General features: G+C 40.3%; 1 protein-coding gene across 7 annotated transcripts in view; it reads right to left on the bottom strand.

Annotated features, from left to right (window-relative positions):
* CARMIL1 (capping protein regulator and myosin 1 linker 1) overlaps positions 1 to 12,278 on the bottom strand; it is a 315,566-nt gene that overhangs the window by 179,454 nt on the left and 123,834 nt on the right. For all 7 annotated transcript variants that reach the window (XR_003437580.1, XR_003437579.1, XM_027128538.1 and 4 more), the window contains exon 4: positions 7,094 to 7,153. Coding sequence is in view for 5 of the 7 variants with exons in the window: in XM_027128538.1 (XP_026984339.1) it covers positions 7,094 to 7,153 (60 nt within the window). In the remaining 2 variants the exon portion in view is untranslated. The remainder of the gene's footprint in view (positions 1 to 7,093; positions 7,154 to 12,278) is intronic.

The raw sequence follows: 12,278 nt of genomic DNA, 5'->3' as shown, positions 1-12,278 counted from the left end.
AGTCTGTCACATCCCTAGCATCCAGTGTAAGTAAGAATACCTCCTTCAGTGAGCACCGGAGGATAACCCAATAGTCACTTTTTTGTAAAATGTGTTTTAAAAACAAGACACATCATGAGATGTTTAAGTAAAATGGTGAAACCTTTTGCCTGATAACAAAAGAAAAATCAAGTGCTTATAAAAGCTTCAACTATTCTAAGAAGACAGGATACTTGGAGAGGATTATACAAAGGGAACAAAGTAATAACGTTCATGCTAGGCGAGACTCATTCCTATAGTAACTGCTGGAGATGTCCAAAAATGCTGAACTGAGGTCATATAGCTAGTCTTACAAGTAAGTAGAAAACAACCTGACAAAAAGGGCAGGTCACAAAAGGGAAGACAGGTTGATTATAAACACGTTCCAAATAAAAAGAACTGACTTCAATCACTCTTTTTAAAAAAAAATACTATTTATTATCTTGGATCTCAAAAATATTCATGTACAATTCAGTCCTTTTGATGATCACTGCATCCAAATATCCTTATACATTTACCTCCTGTTGTTACTTAATTTGTACAAAAATATGATGGGGAAACACTACCCTTAATGTGCGATTAGCCAACTGGATTGACAAAGAAGCTTTTAGATTTGCTTTAGGTTGTCCTATGATTAGCTGAATTTTAAAAAAATAATCTGTCTTTCAGAGTGTTTATGTTAAAAGAACAAGCAATGCAATCTATTTGTCAAAATGATGAGATCAAAGAAAAAGACTTCAGTGATCTGAGTCCTTAAAATGTTACTTCTTCGTAAGTACCCCTAGGGGAATCTGTTAACAGGTATTTAATACATACCACCTTTGTACCAGTTAGTTGGCTCCCTATATAAAAAACATTTTTTAATCCTAATTCTCAGCACATTCATTCCTCAAGGAATTAATGGCACTGCCTTTGAAATTCTCTAGACAAAAGATTGCCCCGGTCTTGTAGAAGCTGGTCCAAGAGATATTTACCCCCAAAGAGGCAGCAAGCATTATTGTACTTGGAGGTATTTACTGATGCAACACTTCAGTGAGGTGTCTTAAGTAAGACTAAAACTGCTTTATGAAATGAGGCTCAGATATTTTATAGGCACCTATCTGGGCAAATGTATGTTTTAAAAAGCCAGATACTTTGGGATGCAGCCACCTTATCTATGTTCCACACCCCACCCCCTACCTTCCCACCACAGGTAATTATATTTTTCACTATAAGGTACTTCTTCTTTCTTCACATCTAGTGCATCTATTCAGTTCACAGTTTGGGTACGAGTAATTAGTAATTAGCTTATTCTAATTCCACTTAATCTTAACATCTAATCATCCTTAATTGCACAGGATTGAATAGAATGACACGGAAGAAGAAAAGGTGACAGGTGGGAAGAAATGAGGCCTTTAAAATTCAACTTCACATAAAAGCATTCATCCAGCCCTGCATAATGTGTCACCACCTTTGCATAATGTAAAGCATTACAACAAAGTGATAGAGGTGAGACCAACACAGTAAATCATTTCATCAGGAAAAAGAACTCCCTCTCAAATATCTCTTTCCTCCTATTTCAGCTGGGGAAAAATAGAATGTTTGAAACAATTTTTGCTTAGACACCTAGCAGAACATAATTCATGACAACCAATACACATTTAAAATAATAGCGATATAAGCCCTAGTATCCTATTTAAGACTCAAGTTTCCAAGCCCACTCTGCCTCTTGTTTTAAGGTAGAACCACCTGACTAACCTTTAAGTTTTGTGGTTTTTTTTGGGGGGGGGGGGGGCTGCGTTGGGTCTTCGTTGCTGCGCACCGGCTTTCTCTAGTTACGGCAAGCGGGACCTACTCTTTGTTGTGGTGCGTGGGCTTCTAATTGTGGTGGCTTCTCTTGTTGCAAAGCATGGGCTCTAGGCCCGCGGGCTTCAGTAGCTGCAGCACGCAGTCTCAGTAGTTGCAGCATGTGGGCCCTACAGTGCGTGGGCTCAGTAGTTGTGGCTCACGGGCTCTAGAGCGCAGGCTCGGTAGTTGTGGCGCATGGGCTTAGTTGCTCCACGGCATGTGGGATCTTCCCGGACCAGGGATCGAACCACTATCCCCTGCATTGGAAGGTAGATTCTTAACAACTGCACCACCAGGGAAGTCCAAGAAAAGCACTTTTTACTAAACCCCAGCCAACAGATCTGTAAAGTGTTTTTCTTTCTTCTAACAAAAACAGCCAGGGGTGGTTTACCAAAATCGTAGCAAATAATTAACTTATAATTAAAAAAAAAATTTTTAGCAGGTACTTCAGTTGTACAAAAAAAGGTCCAAAAATTCTATAACTATAAAACTATACAACTGTTGGTCTCTATTTATTGACTGTGACAGCAAGAGAACTTGAACACCAGAAAGTGTGATGGCAAGGAGACTTGTAAAGTAAGATGAAGGTCTCCCCCATTTTCACAAGAAAGAGGAAAAGAGCAACAGTAAAATCACACTTCACAAACTCAATAACACGTTCACTCACTCTCACTCATATACCATGAACTGTGTATACCCCCTGGCATTTGATGGAATTTACAAACTGTAATGAAATAATGATAAAAATAGCAATGACAGAGAAGTTAATAAACCCCAGAGAACATCAGAAAAAAAATGTTCTAATCAAGACTAGACTGCAAGTGCCACAGGCAGACACGATCATCCTTATGATTTCACATCAGAAAAAATCAAAACCAGAGACGGCAAGGGTTACACAGGTTACACAGGTTATTCATTACACAGGTTATTCATTCTCAACCTCTGGGACACAACAGAATCAAATGCCCACCCCAGACATATCGAAGCCTAACTGTCATGAGTGTGTGTGTGTGTGTGTGTGTGTGTGTGTGTGTGTGTGTGTGTGTGAGAGAGAGAGAGAGAGAGAGAGTGAGAAAGTGTGTGTGTGTGTGTGTGGCAGCAGGGTGGGGTAGAGCTGCTGGATGTAACAGTATCTTTTTGATTTTTTATTCAATTTTTAAAGGTTACACTCCATTTATAGTTATTAGAAAATATTGGCTATATTTCCTATGTAGTACAATACATCCTTGTAGCCTGTCTTAAACCCAGTAGCTGAGGTATGAGTATTTTTAAAAAGCACCATAGGCAATTTTGAAACATCAAATTTTGAATACCACTAAGTGACTCGTATTCCAAGTGTCTGGATTGCTAGCTCCTCTGTGAAGTAGTACCACTGTTTCACTATATAGTAATTTCATTCCCAAGGTCCGTACCATGGGACAAAGTCAAACTGAGGTCATGTTGTAGCGCTATTTTTGTGGTACTTACAACCACAGCTCCATGGGACTAAGGTGGATTGCTTTACACCCAGTTCCTCTGAATGCTGGACATATTGAACGGACAGGACCACAAGTGTGGTAAGAGCAGTTCCAGCAGCCACATGGGAAAATTAGTCTTGCTATATCAACATCCTTTCTCATAATTAAATACCACAGTCTAATCATATTCTGAATATAACCTTGGCACTGGCATTTCAATAGCGCCCTTCTATTCCCATCCCAACCCCGAAATCATAAACATAAACATTCCTGAATTAAGACCATCAAGAAGGCCCTGGTTATGTCATCATTCATGAGTTATCACTCACTCCTGCATATGTTTGCCCATTTGGGCAAATATATGGTGCTGTAATTTTTCTTCCAAACGCCAGTTCTTGGAGAATGATAAACATAGGATAAAACATTGCTCTAAGATGGACTATGGAAAAGTTCCAAGGATTTGTATGTAATCTCAATCAACATAAAGTGATGATTTTGACAATTTCTTTTACGAATGCTATCAGCAAACTACACACACACTCTCTCTCTCGCTCTCTCTCTCTCTCTCTCTCTCTCTCTCTCACACACACACACACACATTTTCTTTAGAGTTTTAAAAACAAAAAAAACATAAGTAGAAGGAAGGAAATAAAAAGATCAGAGTAAGAATCACTGAAATAGAAAACAATCAATGAAATCAATAGAGAAAAACTAATGCAACTGAAAAGAAAGTTCTTTGAGAAGATCAAAAGAATTGATAAACCTCTAGCCAGACTGACATGGAAAAGAAAACAGAGAAGAACCAAATTATCAATATCAGGAATGATATTCTACAGATATTTAAAGGATAACAAGTGGATACTATGAACAACTTTATACCAATAAATATGACAAGCGAGATGAAATGTATAAATTTCTTAGGAGACACAAACTACCAAAGCTCACTCAAGAAAAAAAATATGAATGTATCCATATCTATTAAAGAAACTGAATTTGTCGTTAAAAACCTTCCCTAAGAGAGAACTCCAGGCCCAGATGACTTCACTGGAAATTCAACCAAACATTTAAAGAAGAATTAACACCAAGACTACATAGAATTTTCTAAAAACAATTGAAGAGGGGGGACTAATTCCCAAGTCATTCCATGATACCATGATTGCTCTAATACAGAAAGAAGATTAAAACATTTTAAAAGACAGAGAGAGAGAATTACAGCCAATAAGTCTCATTAACATAGTTGCAAAGTTCCTTCACGAAATTTTAAAAAATGAAATCCAACAATATATAAAATGAGCAATACATCAGAACCAAGTGGGGTTAATCTCAGGAAGGAAAGGTTGATTTAATATTTGAAAAATCAATAAAATTTACCATATTAACAAAAGAAAAGCACACAATAATCGTATAAAACAATAATTCCTAATACAAACTTTCAGCAAACTAGGAATAAAAGAGAACTTCCTCAAGCAGATAAAGGGCATCTATGAAAACCAACAGCTAAAATCACACTTAATGGAAAAAGAATGATGCTTTCTCTCAAAGATAGAAGTAAATCAAGAGTATCTGTTCTGGGCTTCCTTGGTGGCGCAGTGGTTGAGAGTCTGCCTGCCAATGCAGGGGACACGGGTTCGTGCCCCGGTCCGGGAAGATCCCACATGCCGCGGAGCGGCTAGGCCCGTGAGCCGTGGCCGCTGAGCCTGCGTGTCCGGAGCCTGTGCAACACAACGGGAGAGGCCACAGCAGTGAGAGGCCCGCGTACTGCAAAAAAAATCTTATAAAAAAGATGTCAATTCGTCCCAAACTGATTTATAGATTTAATATAATCCCAATGAAAATCTCAGCAGACCTTTTTGTAGAAACTGAGCTGAGTCTAAAATTCATATGGAATTGCAAAGAACCTAGAATCACTAAAACAACTTTGAAAAAGAACAAAGTTAGAGGACTCACACTATCTGATCTCAAGTCTTACTATAACAGCCTCAGTAATCAAGACAGTGTGAGAGCAGCATAAGGATAGACAAATAGACCAAAGGGACAGGATTAAAGGGACCAGAGTCCAGAAATAGACCAACATTTATGTGAACAACTGATCTTCAACAAAAGTGAAAGCCGGTTCACTGGGGAAATGACAGTCTTTCAAACAAATGGTACTTGAACAAGTAAAAATACTATACATAATGGGGGGAAAAAAACTGATCCACATATTGCTTTATACACAAAAATTACCTCAAAATGGATCATAGACCTAAATGTATAACTCAGAGCTATAAAACTCCTAGAAGACATAGAACATCTGTGACCTTAGGTTAATCAAGGATTTATTCACTATGATACCAGCATGATCCATAAAAGAAAATACTGATAAATTGAACTTCATCAAAATTTAAAACTTCCACTCTTTGAAAAGCACTGTAAAGAAAATGAAAAAAGAAGCCACAGACTGAGCGAAAATATGTACAAATCACATATATGATAAAGGGTTTGTATTCAGAATATATAAAGAACTCTTAATAAGAAAACAACTCAATTTTTTAAATGGCAAAAAATTTGAACTGACACTTGAACCAAAAAGATATATGACAGCAGATAAGCAGATAAAAAGATGCTCCACACATCTTTAGTCACTAGGGAAATGCAAATTAAAACTACAGATGAGAAAGCACTACAAATTTATTAAAATGGCAAAAAATTAAAACGCTGACCATACCAGTGTTGGGAGGATGTGAAGGAACTGGAACTCTTACACAATGTTGGTGGCAACGTAAAGTGGTACAACCACTTTGGAAAACAATTTAGCTGCTTCTTAAAACGTTTACATACACATTTATACTATATACATACATACATACAATTCAGCCACTCCACTCCTAGATATTTACCCACAGGAAATAAAAGCCAATGTCCAATCAAAGATTTGTAAATAAATGTTCATTGCACCTTTGCTTGTCGGCCAAAAACTGGAAACAACACAAATGTCCATCAGTGGGTGATGGATAAACAAACTGTGATATAGTCATACAATGGAACACTACTCAGCAATAAAAAGGAATGAGCTATTGAGACATGCAACAAAATTAATCAGTCTCAAAATAATTACACTGGCTAAAAGAAGGCAGACAATAGTACACACACTGTATGATTCCATTCATATGAATTTTTAGAAAATGCAAACTAATCTATAGTGCTGAGAGCAGATGCCTGTAGATGATTATGAATGAGGAGGCAAGAAGGAATGTTTACTAAGATGCCTGAGAAAACCTTGAGGTGATGAGTATATTCAGCATCTTGACTGTGGTAATGGTTTCAAGGGTCTGCATGTCAAAACTTATCAAACTGTACACTTTAGTTGGCTGCCCGTTACTTATAGTTCAATAAAGCTGTTGTTAAAAATCTACATTTTATTAATACCAAAAGATTCACTTATCACTCTATTCCCAGAAAGATCTTACAGATTACTGTAGAATAGCTATGAAATGTTACTGCTGTAACTTGTACAACATCTCTAAGGAACGGTACTCTCATGTTTACATGGCCAGGTAACGTAAGAGCTACCTGTTCTTTTCAAATTGAGTTATGGAGAACGTGTTTCCCTTATCACAAATTCCCGGCCCCCTCCCACCTAGCCCCTGTTCAGTCTCTCATGCAGAAACTTCCATTTTCCCTTACCTTGTTTTTCCACATTATCTCAAGAAACTTTCAATAGTGAACCAAATAGAAGGTATTAGCTGGTGTCAGAAACTCAAGAAAGGTTCTGACCTTGCAGTAATGACAAACAGGTTATTCACACCCACCTGAGTTGGCTTGCTGCACAGGACACCGTGAATCTCCAGGTAGCTGAAGGTTACCTCGAGCTGCAATTGAGGGAGGAGGGGGAAATAAAGACCTGTAATGAGGGTTTTAAAACCTATAATTCAAAGTAAAAATGCTATAATTAGAAACAGTCCAGTGCAAACAAAACATTGGGCATCTTCTCAAGGTAGGCTGGTTTAATATCTCTATACATTCAATACAACATGACCTTGATCTAGCATATTTCAGGAAAAGCATTATTCACTTTCCCAAAGGGCTGAAAGGAAACTCCAAGTCTGACTTTTTAAATTTCATCCAAGGACAAACCCAATGGAAAGTTTCTGTACTTCTACTCCAGTGTTTATTTACTGAGAAATGAATAGATGAAGGGAGTCATCTAAATAGACTTTTTTTTCTCTTATTTCAAGATGTCGCTTCAGCAAATCAGATCAGGATAGAGACAATGTTTGTTTTCCCTTCTCTCTAAACCTTTACCTCTTTGGGTTACCCTCTGACCACTTACTGGAGTCATCTTTCCTTCCACTGTCTTTCATTAAAGTTCATATTTTGAATGGATTTAAAAGAATATAATATTTAGGAATTTTAATCTGTGTTTCAATGAAACACACATAGTTAAAGTCTTCTCTCTCTGTGTATATACATAAATGATGATTTATTTCCTTTCCATTTTAATAACAAGTGTCCCTTCCTCACTTCTCCTGTAATCAGCATTTCTTTTTCTTCAACATACCTCTAGTCTCACACTCTTTGCCTATTTTTCCTGGAAAACAGCCACTAATCTTTCTCCCAGTTTTTCAGTCTCTCATCTCAGTACAAACAGTCACAGGGCCTGGTACTAAAGACAATGAAGAACTGAGTTGGATCAGTTTATTTTACCCTCTCGTCTTAAAACGAGAAATGTGGAGACTTCCCTGGTGGTGCAGTGGTTAAGAATCCGCCTGCCAATGCAAGGGACACGGGTTCGAGCCCTGGTCCGGGAAGATCCCACCATGCCATGGAGCAACTAAGCCCGTGCGCTGCCACTACTGAGCCTGTGCTCTAGAGCCCGCGAGCCACAACTACTGAGCCCACGTGCCACAACTACTGAAGCCCACGCGCCTAGAGCCCATGCTCTGCAATAAGAGAAGCCACCGCAATGAGAAGCCTGCTCGCCGCAACTAGAGAAAGCCCATGCGCAGCAACGAAGGCCCAATGCAGCCAAAAATAAATAAATTAATTAAAAAAAAAAAAAACTAGCAATGTAATGGAAAAAGAACCCATTCAGAACCAAACCCATAGGACCCTTAGTTCTGCCTGCTGGTGCTATGTTGTACCTTTACACATCTGATCAGATAAATTTTAGAACAGAGAACCCCTGAATCCCCAGGATGGTGATGAGGGCTGGAGGTAGAAAGATAATTCATTCTTTCGTCATTCACACAGCCAACCAGTAGAATTTATGGAAGGCCCACTGTGTGCCAGGACTGGAAAGAGGAATGAGACATTTATCTTGTCCTCCCATGGTTACATGCAGCATCGGGGGCACATTTTAAACATTCCATTAGAGTGGACGTCTTCTTACTTATCATTATCAAGATCTATACTTGGTGGATTTTGAAAAGTCATTTCAAGCAGGGAATCATTCTCTAAAAACAGTACCTCTCTACCTTCATTTATTTCAAATTAAAACCTATAAACACTTTCATCTGCTAGCCTTGGACATAATGCCAAATTTTCTTCTTTGAGTCAAGTCCCATTGTCTGGCCCTCCAGTGGCATTTCCTCTGTGGACCACACCCGTAAATGCAGGACACACAACTTCCAACTGAAGCTCTTTAAAACGGAGTGAGAGCTTGAAGACACTGGGAAAGCAATGTGAGGGCATAAGTTCTCTAGATTATTATGTCCCCCAACCCCCCAGCCTTTAACAGTTGTCCGGTCCTTAACAAGACAGTAATTTTTTAAAGTGAATTATTTTACCAACATTCAGTATTTCACAGATACTCTCTCCTTTTGCAGCCTATTTCATTGATATGTAAAATATCTTTTTAACAATTTACTATTGTAATTATAACTGCTATGAATAGGTTTGGAAGCAAACCACTGACCCTTGGTGGGCATCTCATACAACTGGTGGGAACAGGTGTAAACAGCTAGAGTCCCTTATAACCTAGCGGCTCTGAAGATGCAGCTGGCATCAGTCAGTGTATCAGGACTAGCATGGGCAGCTTTGGTCAATTTGGCTGGGGGAGGTTAGTTGGAGGTCAGTTAGGATGCTTCTGCTGCACCTCAGTGCTGTCCCTGGAATAAGCAAAGTGCCAGGGAACCAGGAAAGCACTGAGACATTCCAGCTAGGCCCTGAAGAATGACTTCAAGTGTGTCAAAGAAAGAAGGAGTGAAAAGGGAAATCCAGGCAGCAGCAGAAGAATTTGCAAAGGCATAGAGGCATTCAAAGAACAAGGGCAAGACAGAAACGAGAAGTAGACCCTGCAGTTTCAGGGATGCGTGAGGGGCCAGGCTGAGCACGCGATTCATCGGAGCCCTGGTTCTTATCAATGGTGAGGAGGGGAGATATGGAGACACACTGACCGACATCACAGCAAGGTTCAAGCCATTCTCTCTAATCTCACCCATGGCTCTTTTTAACAGGCCTTTGTTCTCAGCTCCCACCACTGACCCTCCTGACTCCAGCCCACCCGGAAGACAGTTTAAAGAATGTCACTGGGCAGGAGGGGGCAGGGGGACTAGTTAGGAAGCTGAGACACAGGCAGGCTGCAGGAAGACCTGAGGACATCTTTAAGAGAGAACCACAGGGCCTCCCTGGTGGCGCAGTGGTTGACAGTCCGCCTGCCGATGCAGGAGATGCGGGTTCGTGCCCCGGTCCGGGAAGATCCCACATGCCGTGGAGCGGCTGGGCCCGTGAGCCGTGGCCGCTGAGCCTGCGCGTCCGGAGCCTGTGCTCCGCAACGGGAGAGGCCACAACAGTGACAGGCCCGTGTACCGCAAAAAAAAAAAAAAAAAGAGAGAGAACCACAGATACAAGTGATCAGTTAGGTAAGAGGAAGGAATCATCCAAGGTCCGCCTCTACCCTCAGCAAGACAGTCCCCACCCAAGAGGCAACAGAGCGAATCTAAATGTGATTATGTGATGCTCCTTCGGGAACTCCAACTGTTCCACATGCAGCAACCCATGTCACGACTGCCCATCTTTCTGACCAATTTCCCTCCCTCCACAGCCTCCTACTCAGTCCTGGGCCCACATCTCAGCTCCCCAAACACACTGTGCTCTTGCAAACTGCTAAACCTCTGACCAGCAGGAGACCCCTTTATCTGCCTGGTTGACGCAGGCTGATCCTGCAGCCCAGCTTCTCTGTAGACCCTTCCCTGATTTGACAATCACCCGCCCCCCTCATCCCCCCTTCTGGAGGGAATGGCAAAGTTCTACTTCTTCATCTGCGTGTGACTGCAGAGGTATCTGCTTTGCAATTAATCACGGTGATATACATTTCTATTTTGTGCATTTGACTGCGTATGTGGTACATTTAACAATAAAAGGACAAAAGAAGAAAATGTTTAATTAATCAGCCCCCAAATAAAAGAGAAGAAACCTATGTGAAAATCGGGGCTGTTGTACATTACTGTTCTGAATATAATTATTTCCCCAGAAAAATGTCATTGACACCGGTTCTGCTTCTTAGCCAAGGTGCACTGTGACACATGAAAACCAGCCTTCTGCAGGCAGGTCACTTTGGAAGAAGATCTGCCTTTATTTGTGATGCTGACAATATCAGAAATCAGCACCAATGTCCAAACTACCCTAGCCAGGCCGATGTGAGATGTTATATACATCTTGGGATGAAGCTGGGCCTTCCCTCAGGGGCAGAGCAAGGAGGGGGCAACAGAAGGGAGGCAGATGACTTCCCAAGAGGTAATACACCTTCTGCTGTGTCAAAACATTTTTAATTAGGGTAAACGTATCTTTCAGGAGCCTTCTACTCAATAGGCTGCTTGACTATTTTCTCAAGCCCATAAAATTTCCTTCCACAATTAATTTTTCACCAGTGGGATAATGGTTAACACTTCCTTATATCCTGCCTTCAGGTACTTTAGCATATAGGTAATTTAGTCCAACACCATTTATATAATGACTGATTTCACTTATAACACATTATAAACATAAAGACTCACTTTATATTATCAAAAGGGGTGGGATAATACAAAGCCTCATTCCTCGGAGAAACTTTATAAAATTTAGCATTTGTATGATCAGAAAGAAAAAAGGCAGTATGGCCTTTGACTAGCAAAAAAAGTGGGTTGGTACCTTCTCAAAGTTCAACAAAAATCATGCAAATCATTAGTTTGTCAGTCCTACCAGGTCCACTGCATTACAGCACCGTGTCCAGCACATAAGTAGGTGTTCACAGGACAGTGGCTACATGTTGAATTTTAAGAAGCAAGAAAGGACTGAGAAAATGAGCAAATAACACTGCAGCACAAACATAGGAGCAAGGCTGAAAGCGTCTCCCAAACCTTCCCCATTTTCCTGGGTTTGTGGGCAGGTGAGTTCATATCCTATAAAATCAGTCAACACCTTTCTGTTACCATAAAGAAAATAAAAGAAACAATTATGATGCCTAATTCATGAGCTATCAGTTCAAATGTTAATTTGCACCCTATAACGAAGGACATCTTATGGAAAATGTTAGATCTTTTAAGGAACCAAGTGGCACCGTGTTATTTTTCATAGGCAACACCAGAATCTGCCCATGAATGAGGGCTAGGTGGCTACGTTCCCGGTAATGCACTCTGTAGAGTTATGAAGGTCATTTCCCACGTGTCAAAGCCTTAGAAAAATGGGCCGTTACTGGACCCAAAGAAATAAGAACTAGACTTGAAGAAAGTGTAAACCCTGCCCCAGTTGAGAGAGAAAAATAACTAAAATCCACAAGCCTCGGGGATATGGAACATGAAATGCTTCGCCACTTTTCTTGGGATGCCTTTAACACAGAGAGGGAACAAAGGACGAAACGTTTAGGTGCTTTCTGGGGAGAAGGAAGGAAAATAAGGTTGTGCAAAGAGAACTCTGGACACACTGGCCTAAATCATAAGTGTACGCAATTGAGAAGCGAGTGCGTTTTGCAGTGTGTGTGTGTGTGTGTGTGTGTGTGTGTGTGTGTGTGTGTGTGTG

The sequence above is a fragment of the Aethalodelphis obliquidens genome, unplaced genomic scaffold (assembly GCF_003676395.1).
Source record: "Aethalodelphis obliquidens isolate GAN/ISIS:26980383/991018 unplaced genomic scaffold, ASM367639v1 scaffold34, whole genome shotgun sequence".
Taxonomy (NCBI): domain Eukaryota; kingdom Metazoa; phylum Chordata; class Mammalia; order Artiodactyla; family Delphinidae; genus Aethalodelphis; species Aethalodelphis obliquidens.
The sequence above is the reverse complement of the archived record's forward strand: the minus strand, read 5'-3'. Positions and strand labels throughout refer to the sequence as shown.